At 34.5% G+C, this 18,955-nt stretch overlaps 2 protein-coding genes across 3 annotated transcripts; one reads left to right on the forward strand and one right to left on the reverse strand.

The window, feature by feature from the left end:
* The first annotated feature begins 2,175 nt into the window (after positions 1-2,175).
* LOC135696423 (uncharacterized) lies at positions 2,176-13,680 on the forward strand. Its single transcript, XM_065215814.2, has 8 exons — positions 2,176-2,334; positions 3,148-3,254; positions 4,399-4,551; positions 6,693-6,854; positions 6,975-7,124; positions 7,665-7,823; positions 10,026-10,169; positions 12,643-13,680. The coding sequence occupies exons 2-8, from the start codon at positions 3,182-3,184 to the stop codon at positions 12,675-12,677; spliced, it is 876 nt and encodes a 291-aa protein (XP_065071886.2). The 5' UTR covers positions 2,176-2,334; positions 3,148-3,181; the 3' UTR covers positions 12,678-13,680.
* On the reverse strand, positions 11,059-18,929 carry LOC135696433 (uncharacterized). 2 transcript variants are annotated; one of them, XM_065215825.2, is made up of 6 exons: positions 18,728-18,929; positions 16,792-16,923; positions 16,012-16,101; positions 14,958-15,145; positions 14,649-14,777; positions 11,059-14,397 (listed from the first exon to the last, which is right to left on the reverse strand). In XM_065215825.2, exons 1-6 carry the CDS (start codon positions 18,885-18,887, stop codon positions 14,389-14,391), a joined length of 708 nt encoding a protein of 235 aa, XP_065071897.2. In that variant the 5' UTR covers positions 18,888-18,929; the 3' UTR covers positions 11,059-14,388. The 2 variants fall into 2 exon arrangements, with proteins under 2 accessions (XP_065071897.2, XP_065071904.2); XM_065215832.2 differs by having other exon boundaries at positions 14,976-15,145; positions 18,728-18,928.
* Positions 18,930-18,955: the final 26 nt, after the last annotated feature.

Genomic DNA, 18,955 nt, shown 5'->3' on the forward strand with positions numbered 1-18,955 from the left:
TAAACCCAAAGAGTTGAAACGAAACAACTTGATTTAATCAAATTGTCGTATTACCCCAAAACATCGACATTCTGTTGTATAAAGTTTTGAACCCCATATTGATAAAAGCAATCCTATATCAACGGAGTTCCCTCCTCAGCATTTAGCTAGGCCACCAGGCCACCGTACCCTCTTCAGCAAGATTAATTTACTAGCTAGCACTGACGTTTGCGGCCAAATGATCTCCGTTTAAGCAATCTTTTTTTAATATGTTTTGTTTGTGGGAACTTCAACCAATAATGCTTCGAGGTGAACTTATATCACTGCATTTATTCTGCATGTCCCACCTTATGCTTATCCAGTTTTATGCGGTTTCCTCATTTGTCTTTTTCATATTAAAGTTTGAATGTGCTTTGCGAATTATTTTCACGTGTAGTTATTTTTTTAACATTCTTTTCTCATTTTGGTTACTTTATAGTTTGAAATTAAACAAGGGAGATGATGATCTCGGGTTTAGTCCTTGATATGCCTCTCGGGCAGAAACTGACATCAGGGGGCGAGTTGGTCGTACATGTCTTAGTGGATCTGCATTTAGATCTACATTTAAAATCGAAACACGTAAGCGAGGCCCTGCTACCTCAATATGATGCAAGCCAATAAATCGTAGTCTGGTGACAAAAAGCTCTTGTAGGTTTTGAGCAGAGTCCAGTAAATGCCTCAGCCTTCTTTGAGAGTGAAATTTGGCCTTTTTGCCTTTCTTTAAAACTTTCTTGTCTTTTCAATCAAATTTTCTTAGAAATAAAACTTAAGTAAAGCATCTATCGCGTTAAAACTTCATGCACAACAGCAAATCAGACCTAACAATATTTTGTCCCTTAACGAGAATACAAGCTACTTAGTTTTTTGAGTTAAATGGAGGGTGTTGCATATATCTCACAAGTGCGATAAATTTTGACCAAAATCTAAAACCCAAACGCTTTGAGCTAGGCTGTTTTTTCGCTACTGGCATTTATATCCATCGTCAAGGCGCTGCTCAAATATTTATCAACATAAGAATCATGAGAGGTTTTTTAAAACCAAACAAATCTTCGAAAAGAGAAATAGAAGGAGAAGGTATACAAGAATTTTAGAAGCTTTTTCTTATTTTTCTTAATCATTTCTTATTTTATTTTTCTTTAGCTTTTTCTTAAGCATTCTTTATTTTAGTTGGTTTTCAAATATTTTTAAGCAAATGACACAGTAGCAATGAGTGTAACTTGTAAGTTAAAGATTATAGTCATAATATGCTTGCCAAATATACTACATGAAGGGTTTCTTATTGTTGCTTCTCTGAGCAGAGTAAAAATCTCTAAATCGTTTTACACGAACCCTAACCTTCGAAAGATCAATTTCCAATATAAGATGATTGCATTGTCTCCTCGACACAATGCTAGTGCCTGTTCAAACTGAAACCCTTTCGGTATCGATTTGTTGTTATCGATTAACCAACTGCACAAATTCCACATTTAACATTTCTATATGAATCACGGAAGCAATAAAACCGCAATTTCGCGTGTTCTTATTGTTTCTCCTAGCAGGTGTCTTTGTTTTCGTATAAAAACCAAGACAATCAAATCGCAATTAAAACGGTAATGATGTCTTCGTGCATGCGAATCATCACACCGCCAGCTGCACACGTGTGAGCAGCTCCGAAACCTTCTTGTTCAGGGGGCTATTAATCCTGCAGTGTTGGAACAATTTATGAGTAATTTAACTACCACCATAAAGAATATAAAAACAAATTGTAATGCTAGTGGGACGATATCAAGGTGCTAGTTTACAGGCCCCAGCGCGTCGTTGACAGGCAATTTCCAAAAATTCATATAAACAGGGACAATTTCTAGAATGCTACAATTGTGGCTTTTACGTTTGTGCCAAGAATGCTACAATTGTGCCAAGTCATAAAAGCTCAGCTTTGGTTGGAGCCAGAGGTTACAATGGAACCCGGTACAGTTTGAAAAAAGAATTGTTTTAGAGCGGCCGTTAACTTGAGCAAAGAAGTTTCAGCAATTGTGTTCCTCTAGGAATCAGCATAGAAGAATCTAAATCAAATGACAATTATTTATTTACAAAAGGCAATAATTAAGATAATCTCACAGTTCCCCCGTTTCAACTTCAAAAAGAAGTCATCGGTCCGTAACTAAACGACTTGTTATTGCATCTTGATCGAGAAACATTTGCGTCATTTTAGCGCTGGGTTCCAGTCCTTTCAGCAGCGGAAGAATTCTGTACGGAAAGTGGGACTGAAAATAGCGGGTACAAAAGTCTATTTTTGCTGCACTGTAGAGGCAAAAGGCGGTTCTATTGAACGAAAAGGTATGTTATAGTAAACTAATAGCATTTACCTACATAACTATCTATTTGTTTCTCTATTTTTGTATTAAGCTTTTCCTAAAAGTATCAAAACAAGGGCACCAAAAGTTATAACCTAAGGTTTATCTTTGCTCTTGGACAAAGATATTTTAACTGAACAAGTCTGGTACTGTGGAACAAAGAGACATTATTACCATGGAGACATTATATTTCATCCACTAAATCTTAGGTTAGCCGTTTTTATGCAAAAGCTATTTTGCTTGCCAACATCCATAGCAAGGATAAGCCGTTTTTAAAGAAGTTGTGTTAAGTGAACCAGTGGCCAAAATGTCATGGATGGATTAAATGTTGGAACTTTCTGAAAACAAGGGTGAATGTTTGTGGCTTCAATTTGATAAGCTTCGTTATTAGATTAGTACATATTGGTAAAATGTTTGATACACATATAAATATGATTGTTTGGAAGGGTAAATAGGAAGCAATGTTATACAAAACTTTACAATTTTGAGGTAAGAATAAATAAAGGTAAACAAACTTTTTTGGAATGATATACTTCAATGGTAAGTTATTTGCTTTGAAAAATTTGACAGCCAGCTGAAGTCTTGAGTTTCTTCTGCAGTCTTTTTCAAGTATTTTTTCAAATTATTTGCTTAATGAAAATGATTGTCATAAAGATCTGTTCCATCAAAGTTGTAAGTTTAGAAAGCTTGAAAGATGATTACAGAATTTTTGATGAAAAGTGAATGAATTGATAGAATTTTCCAAGGACTGGAGGAGGGGGAATAAGTCTTAATTATACTTTTGCTTTGGTTTTAGGGTACCTAAAAGAAACCGCAAATATCCTTTAAAAATGCAGCTGTTACTCGCATGTGCTTTTTGCTTTGCTTCAGTTTCTCATGTTGTTGGAATGTTTTTTTCTTCAGGTGAGTGGGTGATCAAGTTATTAAAAAAATCTTTTCATGATTCTCTACTTGAGTTTAGTCAGGACAGCTTGTATTATAGACATCAGGGTGATCACTCCCTAAGTCCTTTCATTTCACTGGTTTGCCCTGAATTGCTATATCTTGCCAGCATTTTTGGTAATACCATTTGTCTTAAAGAATATTTGACAATTATTCTTTCAAAGAAGGTGTTTTTAAAAGCTATGAAATACACCATGCTATAAAATAAAAGAATCCAGAGCATAATAATTTGACTTTTACTCTGTAATGGCTCAAATAAGCAAGCTTCAATAATCTTGATGCTTTTGTTAGCATTCATAGATCCACAAGTTTTTAAATGACAACAAAGTTGTGAGCATAATATAGAATTTCAGTGTTTAATATCCTGTATTTTTTTGCATGCAAAGTAAACAGATACAGTCTTAGTTTATGAAAGATTTTATTGTCTCACTTAGTTTTCCTGTAATTCGTGTTTCTTTTTTGTTTTTACGGCATTCAAAAATAAAAAGATACCTATGTTCTGGATTTTCAGAAATGCTTTTTAACTCTTTGCTATCCATGAAAAGTAGCATAATATTAGCATTGAGACATTCTTTGAGGGGAAAATATAAACATTTATCTGCAAAGAAATAAACTGAGGATTGTAGATCATCTGCAATATTTGTTGCATTTGTTTCTACCTAGCATCCGAAAGTCTTTAGGATACTGAGAAGCTTATGCTTATCAAGCAGTGTCCTGGTCCTTCCTCTCGATGTGACCACACCTTGTGATTCCTATGCCTGAAATTACAGACAGCTGGCCACTTTCCTCACTCTAGGTAAAAGTTTGGTCATGCAAGGGGCTCAAACCATGGACCCTTGGGTCTGTAGTTAGCGCCTCTAACAATTGAGCCATCCTTGCAATATTTCTTTTCTCAATAAGAAAAAGACTTTTGCTCACATAGGAGTTTTGAAGTTATCAAAATACTTTTCATGTTTAGTGCAACATCAAACTGGTTGTTTTGGTTTCAAAATATGATAGATAATCTTTGTTTCTTACATTGGTTTTATGAATAATTTCTTTTATGATTACTTAATCTTCACCTATGTCTGGAGTTGTTTTTTCTTATATTTGAATCTTTCAACAGGCATCCAAAGTACAAAATGTGTCAACAGTTGCCCTGCAGGTGAGGAGATGGTTTGTGGAAGTGATGGCAAGACATATTTGACTTCTTGTCATCTACAGAAGGAGTCATGTGAAAAGAAACAAGATATCAAAGTGGAACATCCTGGATCTTGTGGTAATTTTCTTTCAATAAACATTCAAAGAGAGATATTTTGTTCTTTTTTATGGAAAAAGATATTTACTTCTTTTAGAGTTTTCCTACAATCTAAATCTGATATCTGTGAGAAATGAAACAGTGTTAGTATGTGGGTAAATTTTAAAGTGATTTACCCGTTGAATAACCTTTAAATTGTTTTCCTAATATGGCAAACAATGATCAATCAAATACACATGTTCGTTTATAGGCCGAGGAGTTTATGCATTACTGACTGACTCGCACTAACTAATGCATGAATGAGAAACTTAGTTCCCATTGTTATCAAGGCAATATTGCCGAACCTATATGATCTACCCAATATTTAATTCACTATGTCTGCCTCCAGTATTCACCCTTTATTGAACACTTCCCGGTTTAGACTAACACTTACAACTAAACTTGCACATGATGAGAAATCAGTTTTCATAATTAATTAGGGAGCAGTCAGTATTACTTCATGTTTAAAAAATGTACATTCCAAATCATTGTTTTCAAAGCTACCTTACAGTCTGGATATGCTGTAAGTGTTTTGAAGGCTTGAGTTTTGTAAAGAGCCAAAAAAATTCTGTGGCAGAAAAATTGCTTTGTTTTTACAATGAGATTTTGCAACCACAAGCTAGATCTTAGAGAAAATCGCAAAAAATATATCCTTTTTTATTCAAAAGAAACCGAATCTAATCTGAAATAGGCAGACACGGTTGTCTTGGAATTAAAATTTTTGTCTGCCATTACAATCATAGATATGAGGTTTTGGTGATAAGATTGACAAAAGTTATGTACCCAAAGACAGAATTTATATTAGGGGAGTTAAATACAAGGAAGAAAGAAATTTATAAGAGCTTGTGATTCTGATGAACTTTTATTTCCTATTTAATTGATTTGTGGTAGAAAATTGTTTTTTAGAAGATCTAATGAAAAATTTAGAACAGGAAAGAACAAGGAAACATTTAAGGCCCACTTCATGTGCATATGCAGTTCACAAGGGATTTCGCTGTTTGCTGTTTGCCAGTGAACAGAAAACAGCTGTTGCTGCTGAGCTGAATTTGACTGTTTGCATGTGTTTCATATTTGAGTGAACTTGCTCAGCCAACAGAAAAAGGTTTACCAATGGTTCCCCACTTGCTATAGGTGACAGTTTGATATCACCAACACATCATTTTGATGTTAACTTTTGACCTAAGTTATCTTGGCATACTGTTAAACAACATAAACACCAACAGTACTACTAAAAACCTACTCTTCAAAATTAGGCACAGTGGGAAAGAATTGAATAAAGTTTTTATGTTCACTAAGCTGTACCAACAAGGGACAATCACTCTTGTTAAGAGCATAAGAGATCACCATAAGAGAAACCAAATGATTTATTGGGGTTCTCAGATGAACAAACATGGGCACAGGTGCGAGGATGGCTCAGTTGTTGGAGGCGCTGACTACAGACCCAAGGGTCCATGGTTTGAGCCCCTGGCATGACCAAACTTTCACTCAGTGTCCTAAAAAGGATTTCAACAAGAGGTGTACAAATTTCCATGGAGTCATTTGCCCCTAACAAAGCAACAAGCTTCTTTTTAACATTTTTCATTCAGAATAAGAAAATTGTTATTGACCACACTTGCCCCAAACGCTTCTCTTGAAGTGGAAACTGAAATCATGATGCTCTACCCCTTCTCCATTCGCTTTGCACAGCCAGCAGCAAACAACGAACTGTGAACAGCGAACATTTAATGTGAACAAAGTGGAAATGGGCATTAAGAAACAATGTTGTGTGACTCTTGCATCTTGGCAAGTTTACTGACTGAAATACACACATTAAACAAGGAGATGCTACAATGTTGTTGATTACTTTACTATTGGATATGAATTTGGTGTTCACGATTGTTTTTTATGAAAACATGTTTTCAAATGACAACAGCTACTACAATCTTGCAACCATTGCCCATAATTTTATCGGCACAGAACACCTATGTAAAAGTAGAACCCCAGGTATTTTTGTTGATATGGGGCTAGCTTTTAGATAAATTGTAGTTAAATATGTTTAATCAACTTGTTGATATACTATTTTGTGAAATTTAGCCATACCCCATTGCAGTTAATACATTGTTTATTTGCTCATTTCAATCTAGATTGTCCCAAAAGCTGCCAGAAGAATTACAAGCCGGTATGTGCCACAGATACATCAACAAAGAAAGAAAAGACCTACCCAAATATCTGCCAGTATAAAAAAACTGCTTGTCAAATGAAAAAGTTGAACAAGAACCTTGTCTTCAACAAACGAGGACCCTGCAGTGAGTACCACATTGTGTATTGTTGTTTATGCAGCTGTTGCCACCAGTTAAACTTTTTTGCTTTTTCCTGTTGCTAAGTTTCACTAACATATAAAGGTTTCATTTTGTTTTGCCCTTTAGAGAGAATGAGCAAATGCCCAGCAGGATGCCAAGACATATTTGCCCCAGTTTGTGGTGCTGACAACAAAACATACAGCAGCGTTTGTTCCCTAAAACTAGCCTCTTGTAACAAAAATAAGAAAATATCACTTATTAAAATTGGAAGATGCAGTAAGTATTGCGTTAGAGTTGAACGTATCTTGTAACCTTTGTCAGAAGAAATTACAGCTTGTTCAGTAAAACAAATTTTTAAAAAATGATTAAATTAGATTTTTAACACTAAGATCAAATTTTATTAGGCTGTTTAGAGGCTGTTTTTGACTGATGTCTTGAAGATTCTTGAATCCAATTTAATTCATGCAGAATCTGATTATATATCTTGATGGTAATTTTTTGTATATGTAGATGTTTGCTTTACCATTAAGTGATAAGATTTTGATATCCAGGATTGCTATATCGTCTCGGAGCCAGTGGTGGCACCAGGGGAGGGCTAGGGGGGCTACAGCCCCTCCGTCGGAAGCATCTAGCCACCCCATCGGAGGAAGTTTTAGGTTATTGTCAGAACAAATTTGACAAAATAACGTACTAAAACTGCTTATTTTAGTCATTTTAGCCCCCCTGTCGGAAGCTCCAGCCCCTCTGTCGGAAGATTTCTGGCGCCGCCTCTGCTCGGAGCTAATTTCTGTTATATGTTTGTGCTTTGTTTTATAGAGCCTGGTGAGTGCCCAGAAAACTGTCCATTGATTTATCGACCTATATGTGGCAATGATGGCAAATTATATCCAAGTGAATGTGAATTAAAGCTTACAGCATGCAGGACGAATTCTGTCATCAAACGACTGAAAGGAAAGAAAGCAAAAAGGATATGTGGTAGGTTAAACTAAGATTTTTAATATGTTTATATTGATCTTCTGTTTAATTTTGGTCAAATTACTTACTATATTTTCTTTATTTTTCATTAATTTAGGACTGTGGTCACTAAAGTTTCATTTTATTGTTTTTGGGTACATTGAATAAGCAAGCATGATATTTTGTGCTACAAAAATTCCATTGTTAGCCTGGGATGCAGGCCATGCTGGGAAAAAATGGGTGGGGGTGCAATGAATCGCACTGCTTGTGGTGCCAAGGCGTGCAATGGTGTGCTATTTCCCCTAGGTACTTTATAGTACAATCAGCTGTATATATACTAGACTACATAACTTTATCATGAAAAAACAAAAGGCTAGTCCAATCAATACATTTTTGTTAAACAAGCTTTATTAACGTCAAATCCAACATACTAAAGAAAACAACATTAACAATAAGGTAGGTTAATTAATATGTCATCCTGCAGTTTTTAAAAACCCTTCTCCTCTGCTTCTCCTGACAATCTCGTTTTCAAAATTTCAGAATTTTGACTGTGTTTACACCATAAAGAAAACTTATCTGTTGACTTATTTTAGAACCAATTAAATTGCCATTTCATTGGTTCCTTGGGTACAAAATAGCTTTTTCATACCTGTATATAGAGGAATTGTGAGTCCTCACAAAACAGGATTTTTCTGATCCCACTTGCAAAGTACACTTGTAAACCACAGTGTAATCTGGGTCAAGTCATTTGAAGCTTCAAGATCAATAGGCCTGTTTAAATAGACAGGGCCCTATTTAAATATACATGGATGTGTCATGGGATATTGCAAATGAGACATTCGACCATAACCGCGAAGCAAGGATTATCAGCTTAAAAGGTGAAGTGATTTTCAGACCTCAACCTAAAACTTTGATAAAGAAATTTCGGGAAACCTTCTTTTACAGGGATTGTTCACCGTTTTCAAAACTTCTGTTGGTTTTAAACATGGTATCATTGTCTGCCTTGAAAGTCAGCTACTAGAATCTGAAGAAATCAAAAAATGGATGTTTTCATCCAGAAATCGTTTACCATATTCTAAAGCAAATTAGAATATTCGCAGAATTCCCCGTCAAATAGAAATCAAATAGAAACAATTGCGTGATTATCACCGTTTGTTGATAGTTGAATTATGATAAAAAAATAACATTGGGCAATATTGGTCACTTTAGAATGAAGTGTTCAGAAAATTGAAGGCGTGCAACAAACTGCATCTTCTGAGCAATGGAAGGCATGTGCCAAGGCGTGGACGTACAATCGCTCGCCATTTCCAGCATGGCCTGCATGTGTTATGCAAAGGCATTCAAAATGATTTATATGTGTCCAATTTTATCACACACTGCTGTGGTTGAGTGTTAGCAGGCGAAATTGGTATTTTCTAGTTACACATAAAAAACATCTGTTATGAATTCTCACTTGCTTATACTTAAATTTTTTACAATGATTGAAGCGCTAAACAGTGACAGATGTGACTTATCTGTCCTTTCTTTTCCCTTAAAATCAGAAGAATCAACGTAAGTCTGTGTTTATGGCATGTTGTTAAGAACAGGCCAGCTTTTAGTTGATACTCCAAGTGTCAAATTTGATGTGACAATCCTATATAATTTTGTTATGTGGACAAATAACATAAATGCAGCTGGATAAGATCAGAACAGACACCATATGCAAGAAACAATAATGATATTTGTTAAGTGTAAAATGTTTACCCAGGAGAAAAAACCAAGAAGGATAAGAAATAGAGCAGTGTTAATCTGTTCATATGTAAATCTGGAAAGTACAAATGAAGATACAAATATAAAGAGTGATAGAATTGATCAGAAGTATTAATCAGAACAACGAAACAAATAAACAATAATGAATTGAGTAAATATTTATATATAGAGGTTGGAAAAAAAATCTAAAACAAGTTTCCATTATCACAATGTGAAGGCCCCAGGTACAAAGGTTTCTAATTGTATTGCCAGAAACTTTCACATATCCTACAATTCCCATTTTTGTAGGCATAAGAGGATATAATTTCCCCAAGGGTGCTGCCCAGTTGTAAATACTACACTTGGTTGGAATCAAAATCCAGTGTAGGGCATCAAAAGCAACTATCATTTACAGGCCGGGCTGCGAATTGCTTCCCCTCAGTCTACAAATGAAATTTTGACAATAGCATACTTAATATGTTTTCTGAATTGCAGGAAAGAAATGTGTCGCATTCTGTCCTGAAGATGAATCTCCAGTTTGTGGTACTGATGCTATCACATATGGTAATGAATGCAAATTGTTCAAGAAAAATTGTGAGAAAGGAAAGAAAGTAAGAGTAGTTAAAAGAGCAAAATGTGGTAAGTAGTGATTAATTTCTTGTTTCCTTCTTGGGTTCAACTACACTTGTTTTCTCTATCCCAGGAATGCCTAAAAGATTTTTTAATTAAAATCAAAGAAACTTAGCTGTCTGATCCATCTTGTGATTTTTACAACTACATCACCCCCAATCTTCTTCCTATATTTTACCATATTTAGGCTGTTTTGTTTTAGAAGTGATATGCCTTGCCCTTGTCAATGCCCCCACAGAATATTTTTCATCAACAACTCATGACCACCCAATGAAAATTTACCTTATAAGGCCTTACCCATAACAGTCAAAGGAAAGAGGGGAAAAGCATCAACCAAAAGTAATCATCAGGTTATCTTTAGAAACTCAAAAGTTAGGAAGTGTTGATCAGGTCCCGTGATTATATCCCTGAGGCTGGCTTCATTATTTGTGTAGTACTGAAGGTAACCAACCACCTTTGGTAAACTCAACAAAAAGAGCAAAATGTGGTAAGTAGTGACTCCATAAGTAATGAAATTTATACAAGTTCAGGCTATGAGTTTAAAAACTCTGTGTTGAAAGCAATTAACAAGGTTTTCACCACTGGTCAGCCCCCAAAGGATTGGAAGAAAATAATTGTTAGAACAATTTATAAGAAAAAAGGGAATAGAAAGGCAATAAAAAACTGGAGAGGTATATTTCTAACAGTAAGCATAAGTAAGATCTACGAAAAATTAATGCTTAATAGACAGATCAATGTTATTGAGAAAGGGTTTTCAGAGGCAGCCGCAGGAGGAAGAAAGGGTAGGTCAACATTAGATCATTTGTTTATTTGGCAAGCAATAAACGATTATTACAAATATCTAAAATGCCCAGTGAAGTTTGTGTACCTGGACCTAGAGAAGGCTTTTGATAAGCTGTGGCTAAAGTCTTGCATCATAGATATGTATAGAAGTGGGGTGAAAGGAAACTTTCTTAAAAATGTCTACGAATTAAACAATGAAGGATACATTCAAATCCACACACCTAGTGGAATTACAAGACAGGTTAGAATTAAAGAAAATTTAAAACAAGGAACTATCTTGGCAGCCCCCATCTGTGCCAATCATATTGATAAAGGTATGCAAATAGTAAAAAGAGAAAACCTAGGAATTAACTTTGGGAACATTTTGATACCTCCACTACTTTACCAGGATGATATATTAATTGCTTCCATATCTCACAAGAAAATGCAGGAAATGATTACTATTGCTGAAGAGTTTCAAAAGAAAAACCTTCTGAATTTCAACTTGGATAAAAGTGAACAAATGATCATGCAATATAGCAAAAGTAAAAAATTCCAAAAAGAAACTTTAATTTTAAATGGCCAAGTTATTAAAGAAGTAGAGTCATATAAATATCTAGGGGACTTGAAAAATAACAAAGGAACCTTGGATTTGTGCATCAGTAAACGAATCAACACTGCCTTGGGAGTTATTAAAGAAATAAAATTCCTTATTAAACAGGAGGCACTCAAGAAACAAAGTTTTGCAATCAGTATCAAACTGATTGAAGCAATTTTGATGCCAAAAGTTCTGTACGCATGTGAAACATGGACTAACGTAACTAATAAGCAATTTAAAAACTTAGAAAAATTGCAAAAAGATGCAGTAACAATAATTAACTCTCTACCCCAATCAATGTCATATGATGGAATAGTCCTTGAATGTGGCCTGATGCCATGGAATTTAGAATAAAAGAGAAAAGATTAATATACTTCCATAAGGTATTAAACATGAACGAAAGTAGATTGACCAAGATAGTTTATGAAGAGCAAAAACGTTTAAATTTCCCAAACTGTTGGTATAAAGAAGTGATTAGTGACATAAAACTGATTGATATTAACCTCAAAGAAAATCAGATCAAAAATTTAACCAAAGAACAGTGGAAAAAAGTTGTTAGAGAAAAAATGATCATAATCATAGAGAATAACATTAGAAATAATAGTAAGACTAAACTTAGATTTATCAAGGGTAGTAAATTTGAAATGAAAGAGTATCTGGGGTGTGAAGACGCGTCATCCCTGCTGAAATTAAAACTAAACATGGTTGACTTAAGAGCGAACTACAAAGGAAAGTACTCTGATTCTCTTTGCAGAAGATGTGGGGCCCATGAGGAATATATTGAACACTTATGGGATTGCCCAAGTTTTTATCAAAAACCCAAGATGGAAAAAACATGTTTAGCTACAAATAATTCAAAAATTCTTAAAAGTATCAACAACACCCTTCAAAAATTTCTTACCAATGGATGAAATAGAAATAAAAAGATTGGCTAAAATTATAGCACCAGCTTGTGATACCCAGTAGTTGGGTAACTGCTCTGAAATGGAGATTTAGCTTCAATTATTATTATTATTATTATTAACAACACGGACAGTTTGTCAAAATTTCTTTAAAGCAATGCCTTATTATTGTAGACCTCACCATAAGGTTTGATTGATGAAAATGTTTTTTAATCCATAGATCATCTTCCAAACAAGACTGTTTTAAAGAAGTAACAACAGAATTTTAGCCGTAGCAGTTTTAGTCAATGGGGCTTCATAGCGTCATTTTTGTTATTTAATAATTTTTTTCAACTATCTGACCTTCAGGGCAGGAAAAAAATGGGCTACAATTCTGAACATCTCTCCCATTCTGATTAGAATGTGAATCTTGTTTGTTTAATTTTTTTCTCTTTACATTTTCTTTTGGAAAACAAGTTTTTAAGTTGCAATATAGGCATGTGCTTTTTAAAGCAAAGTTTAAGATTAATTTAGTTTTGGGTAAGTTCTTGAGTAAGCCCCCAACTTGGAATAAGCCCTCCCTCAAATAAGCCCCATCCTGACGTAATTTTGTAAAATAAGCCCCCACCCTTGAATAAGCCCCCATGGGCTGAAGTATTGCCTCAATAGCAATATATTTTTCCCAATATAACTGCATTTTTAAGCTAATGACCAGCCTCAAATAGTGGAAGAAAGGTAATATTTTTGGCTGCTGCTAAATAGACCTCAAATAAGCCCATACCCCAAAATATTTTTTGCAAATAAGCCCCCAGTGGCTTATTCCAGAACTTTCAGTTCCACATAAAAAAACTAAAAGTTTTTGTGGTTTAAGAAAAGTGGAAGCCAATCAAATTTGTCATTTTATTGTTGTGTTTTTTTTATTCATTTGTAGTTTTTGAAAACTTAAGTTCTTCTTCAGGTTCTTAAAAGTAAATAAGATGCAAGTAGTTGACTACCTGACCATATCATTCCTTCAAAATAATAGTTTTGGACACAATTAGTGAGCATTTTTGCCTTGATTGTATTTTAATTCATTCATAAGAGCAAATCTTTGTTAAAAATATATTTTGATTTGACATATATTTGCATCTTATTTACACATTTCCATTGTGTAAACTGTAGATTAGTTTGGTTATTTATGTGACAAGTATGTCCATTAATTTTGTTAATTAGAACTTTAGATTCTGTCTAAATTTTGCAAGCTAACCATGATATTATCATAAATGAGAAGACATTGAACTTGGCTTGTGTTTTGTCTGAGCCAAATTCTATCATAGTTTGAGTATAATAATTTGAAACCTTGTGAATTGGCTATTGACAGCTCAAATAATTTTGACAAGCTGAAAAAACTAATAAAAAATGTAATTGCTAGAAAACAATTCCTAGGTATATAGAAAATAAAACAAAGGTACACAAGAAGCTATAAAGCAAAAAGTAGAGGATACTTCAATTTTCAGTTTTGATAGTTGCTACTTTTCATAAAAAGGCTGACTGTAAAAAGTGAATCTAAAAAGCAAATCCAATTGATCAGATGTGGGGATGCGTAATGTTGGTATAAATGGTTGTTGATAAAGTACCAACTTATTCACTGTAGACTGTTGGCAGATTAACAATTGGCTTGTGCCGATAAACTGTAAAACTAATTCTAAATTCAAAGTCATGAAAATGACTATGAACCATGCAAAAAGGGTCATCTCATCAATGATGATATATGTTCGTATCATCTCATTTCAACCTTTCCCGTGGATGAAAAGGAGCCTATTCATACATGCTGGTGTCCCAGGGTCATTCTTTTCCATAATGCCACTGCTTCAGATGTGTATATTATCTTTTCTGAATTTTGACAAGAACTTTAACTTTCAAAACCTGTCAGGTCCTAGCTCTGAGAAGATTTTGGCTGAAACAGGAGGAAATCTTTGATGCAACCAGCAAATACTGTTCAAGCATATCAGAAGACCTGAAAGAAGTAAATGGTGACCAACATTCAAATACAGATTTAGAATAGCAATCATTAAAAATAGAGTTTAAGAATGTACAAACAAATTGAAATGCCAAAAAAATGCATCAAAAATGCAAATTTTTCTAAAAGGCTCCAAAAAGCACCACAACTCATAAATTTTAAACATATCAATGCATGGAAATATATTTTGTTTAATAAGACAAAATAAGACAATTTACTTTAGATTAAAAAACAAATCAAGTACTTACTTTAGAGAGAAGGGATGAATTTATTTGCTTCTTGACATCCTTCCTGTCTACTTTGGGCTGATCTTCAGCCTTCATAACAACTTTTCTCTGCTTGAATTTTGTCATTGCTAGTCGAGTTCTTTCTGCATCCTTTAAAAATGGATAGTTACTTCTTAGTACAAAAATTAATATGAAAAACCAATGATAAGACAGATAACTAACTAGTCAAGACAAGGTTTCTTGATTAAATCATAACAATTCTAGGAGACATATAAGCTTTTTGAAGACAATCACATAGGTCCTTATCTCTATATTAGGAATTTTCCATACCATAGAATTTTGCCTTACCACATCTTCTTGTGACACAGTATCGGCTTGTTTCCGCTTTTTCTTTTTTCTCTCTTCCATTGCTGTTATTGCTTTACTTTTTTCTACGTTATCCAGATAGAAATTTGCTTCTTTTCTGACTTGTGAAATTTCTGCTCTCATCCTTTGCTCCCTGGCAGCCTTTTCATATGCTATGGCAAAACACAAGACATAATATCATATGAATATTGAAAATATAAAAATCAAGAAAGGAAATACAAGAAAGTAAACAACATAACTCTGCTTCCTATGTTGTCTACAAGATTTAGCAAAGAAATTAAAAGAGGCCATGCAAACTGAATCTCAAAGATTTCACTGTCAAAAAACTGAAAATTTTCAAAAATTATATTCTTAAACAAAGGCCACCAAATGTTTTTGTTGTTAATGACTTGAATTTTGTTTGATCATAAAACACAACTAATTGTTTCCTTTTGAGGATGTAACATCTTTGCAAGGACAATTTCTTTAGTTCCAGCCACAAAATGCATGGTTGCTAGTAGAGTTGAATGACTTTCATATCAGATGGGGGTTTGAACTATACTAGCTGCATTGATCCATTATACACAGATATGAAAAAGTTTCTTCAAAGTAAAAGTTATTCCTCTTTGCTTTACTTTGATAGCAGCATGGTAAAGTGCAACTCAAACCTGAATCTAAAATGGAGCAGCTCACAGAGTCCATGGCAATGGATAATTATTTTCACTTTTAAATTTTACTTATCATCCTTGTTTATATTCATCACTTTCTACAGAAATACCATATTATTGAATGAGGTCTACCCCTATGGAATTAGAAGCAGCAACATCATCCCTTTTAGAAAAATACTTTGTCCTTATATTTTGCCATAAATTTGTCCAATTGGTCTTTACCTTGTCTCTAGTTCAAATTACAATATGGTGATTCAGAATTAATTGCAAACCTCCAAAAATATGTTTAATTTTACATTTTTACAAATGATTCCTTGAACTGTAGGTTTCATTTTGAATATATACTTTTCAATGAATTATGCATTCCAAACCTAGTTTTTCACTGATATGTCCCCATTTGAACTTCTTTAGATATTTTATGTTCCAAATGTCATCATGGTAATATCCTCTTTTCTTTCCACCTTGAAAATGATCAAACCATCAAAAGGGAACAGCATGGAAAAATATTTTGAGGTATGAATGCTGACCTGGGCCCTTCATTCAAGGGATCAAAAATTTCATTAACATTAAAGAAAAGAGAGAAATGCTACTAAAATCTGTATTTGAAGCAAAGCCATTATAATGCAAGCTATTTTATGAAGATAACTGAATCCATTTAATCTTCTAAACAATGCAAATATTATCTAAACTTTGTCTTTCAATAGTTTCTAATGTTGCCCAAATGTCCCAAAACTTATAAAAAGTGTCTGCATAGACATAGGAACCAGGGGGCACAGGGGGTATGCCCCTTGGCAGCTTACCAAGTGGTTCTCTTTTACCAAATGCATAACAAAAAGGCCCACTTGAATTTTTGTTAGGGTACCCCTTAAACAGGTTTTTTAACCTTATAGAGTCTTTGTTAGGGTGCCCCTTTAAACAGGTGCCCCCACTATATAATGCATCCCACTTCCTTGAGTTTCTGTCTTTTGACATAAAAGTTGATTCCATTCAGAGATCTATAACATGTATGAGAATTTATATAAATCATATATTAACTGCCCCAGTTCTTTTTTATGCTACCTATCATTCAAGCTGGGAAAACACCTCTTTTAGCATCAGCTAAGCACCCCAGTGATATGTGATTTAAACCCCAAAACAGATCCTCTTCTTACCTACTATTTGTCCATTGAGTGTCCTTGCAACTGCTTTGGCAATTTTTTTGTCTTTAAATTCAACCCAACCTTCTGTAAACATCTTTTTCCCACTTCCTCCAGTCTTTTTTCTTCTCTTTCTTGTGAGAGGGTCTAAAACAATAATTCCAAAACTAATCCTCAAAAATGAAGGGATGAAGAATATCTTGTAGTTGAAGGAGATTTAATATAAACAAAAGGAGCCACAGGAGGTTAAAATATCTACACAGTGCACACTATAATGGAAAAAAGAATGAAGAATAAGATACTGCTCTATGTTCTTGATTGTGTTGACACTTCTAAGTACCATATTCTCTTTGGTATTCCTGCCCTTTCTACCATTCCTGCCTCTCTAACAATCCTGCCTTGTTTCTATACTTTGGAAATTATCCCACCTCTCTGATTATCTTGCATGTGGGTTTTATTAAAGAAGAGATCAATGTATTTCATCAGTGTCTTATCATAGATCAGTGTCTTATCATTCTTATTCGATGAATAATGTTTTACCCAATCAGCATCGCTTTTCCAACCAACTTTTGTCAACATTCTTTGCAATTTATATGCACAGGAGAACAGGCTGAAATTGAAGCCTGCTTTTTGAAAGCATGTTGAAAAATTGATCCTGCCTCTCTGATAATCTTGTCTCTCTAATAATCACCCAATTGAATTACAAAGTTGAATCAATACAAGCGAGAATGTGGTTATTTAGCTCTCTAAAGAGGTATTACAAGATGAAGTATAGAAAAAGAAGCATTTGAAAAGGTGAAAAAGGAAAAAAAATGAAGAATCATACAAAGGTGAATTTCTAGTGTCTTGATTTTACTAATATGCACAAATACTAAAAGCTGAAGCTTTTAGTTGAACACTCTCTATATTATATAATGCCAGAGCATTGTTTTCATTTTTCATATTGTTTACAGCACAAGGAAAGACCTCCTATCCATTCAAAATGAGTGTGTTCCTGGCACCCAATAAAATTTCTGTTAATTATAAGTTCATGTGTCAGTGTGATTCTGGCTTTGTAGGATGCAAAATCTAAAGATTGGGGAGAGGGGGAGTGGAGAGAACAAATCAGCAAGTCCCTTCCAACATAAGAGACAAAACTCTTCCACCACGAGAACAGCCTCTACGGTCTTGCAGATAAAAGACAAATATCAAAACATGCTTATCTACCATCAGACAGCCAATAACTAGCATACCACATGGAGCCAAGCACTTTTGTCATTGTTTATGTACATTTTAATATTGATTTCTACATGGTGGATTGCCAGAGGTGGGAAAATATGACTGTATGATTCTACTGACACAGCACTGAGACCAGAGGCACATGATCAACTGTGGCCTGTGAGTAACGATGCCCATGTATACATTACTAAAGTATAATATACATGAATACATTGATATTTTGGGTCACTAGACTAGAGGTCCAAGATGCAAGCACGAAGTCCAGCGTATTTGCAAGCATATGCAAATTTTCCAGCCTGGGTGGATTGTAAACAAAGTGAAAACATAAAATCTAAACTCTAAAGACTCCAGAAAATATCATCTCCATTATCCCAACTTTATGAATAACTTGACTGAGTATTGTTGTGAGTTGGGTCAGCGTAATGTTTTTTTCATTTTTTTTATTGCTTATGAATCTTGACGTACACCTGCTGGCCTAGCCGTATCTAAGGCGTGAGGGATTACATGGGATGGGATATGCAGCATGGATTGTTTCCCATGGCATGGTGGTGAACTTCAGATTGAAGTATCCATAACTTCGTAGGTATCCGCTTTATGTCAAAACTTCGGACATACATCAAAACTGAATTGTTTTTTCGCTCTATCGAACTTTGTATGGATCAGCATGAATAGTTATGAAAAAATTTTTCAAGAACCTCGTTAAGGGGCGAAAATTGACGACTAACTTGTTTACCTTCTGGCTGTAAAAAAACTCTTCCAATTTCTCCAAACTGAGTCATGTGACTTCGAACCTTTCCTGGCTTCATAAAGGGTGGGATTTTGCTGACATATATTATTCCTGGAGAAATGTTTTCTGCTCCATCGTTGACTTTCTCGTCATCTTCGCTCGCCATTTTGTCAACCGAGCGAGCACAAGGATTCAACAAGGTTTTATTGTCTCCTTCGCAGAGTCACAATGACA

The sequence above is a fragment of the Rhopilema esculentum genome, chromosome 17, assembly GCF_057945365.1.
Source record: "Rhopilema esculentum isolate cy_ngs chromosome 17, ASM5794536v1, whole genome shotgun sequence".
Classification (NCBI taxonomy): domain Eukaryota; kingdom Metazoa; phylum Cnidaria; class Scyphozoa; order Rhizostomeae; family Rhizostomatidae; genus Rhopilema; species Rhopilema esculentum.

Excerpts from the sequence above, each read along its gene's own strand:
- LOC135696423 (XM_065215814.2), top strand. The coding sequence starts at position 3,182 with ATGCAGCTGTTACTCGCATGTGCTTTTTGCTTTGCTTCAGTTTCTCAT. Across the intron at positions 3,255-4,398 it reads TGGAATGTTTTTTTCTTCAG|GCATCCAAAGTACAAAATGT; the intron begins GTGAGTGGGTGA and ends ATCTTTCAACAG. Across the intron at positions 7,125-7,664 it reads TATTAAAATTGGAAGATGCA|AGCCTGGTGAGTGCCCAGAA; the intron begins GTAAGTATTGCG and ends TTTGTTTTATAG.
- LOC135696433 (XM_065215825.2), bottom strand. The coding sequence starts at position 18,887 with ATGGCGAGCGAAGATGACGAGAAAGTCAACGATGGAGCAGAAAACATT. Across the intron at positions 16,924-18,727 it reads AGTTTTTTTACAGCCAGAAG|ACCCTCTCACAAGAAAGAGA; the intron begins GTAAACAAGTTA and ends TTATTGTTTTAG. Across the intron at positions 16,102-16,791 it reads ACTCAATGGACAAATAGTAG|GTGGAAAGAAAAGAGGATAT; the intron begins GTAAGAAGAGGA and ends ATCATTTTCAAG.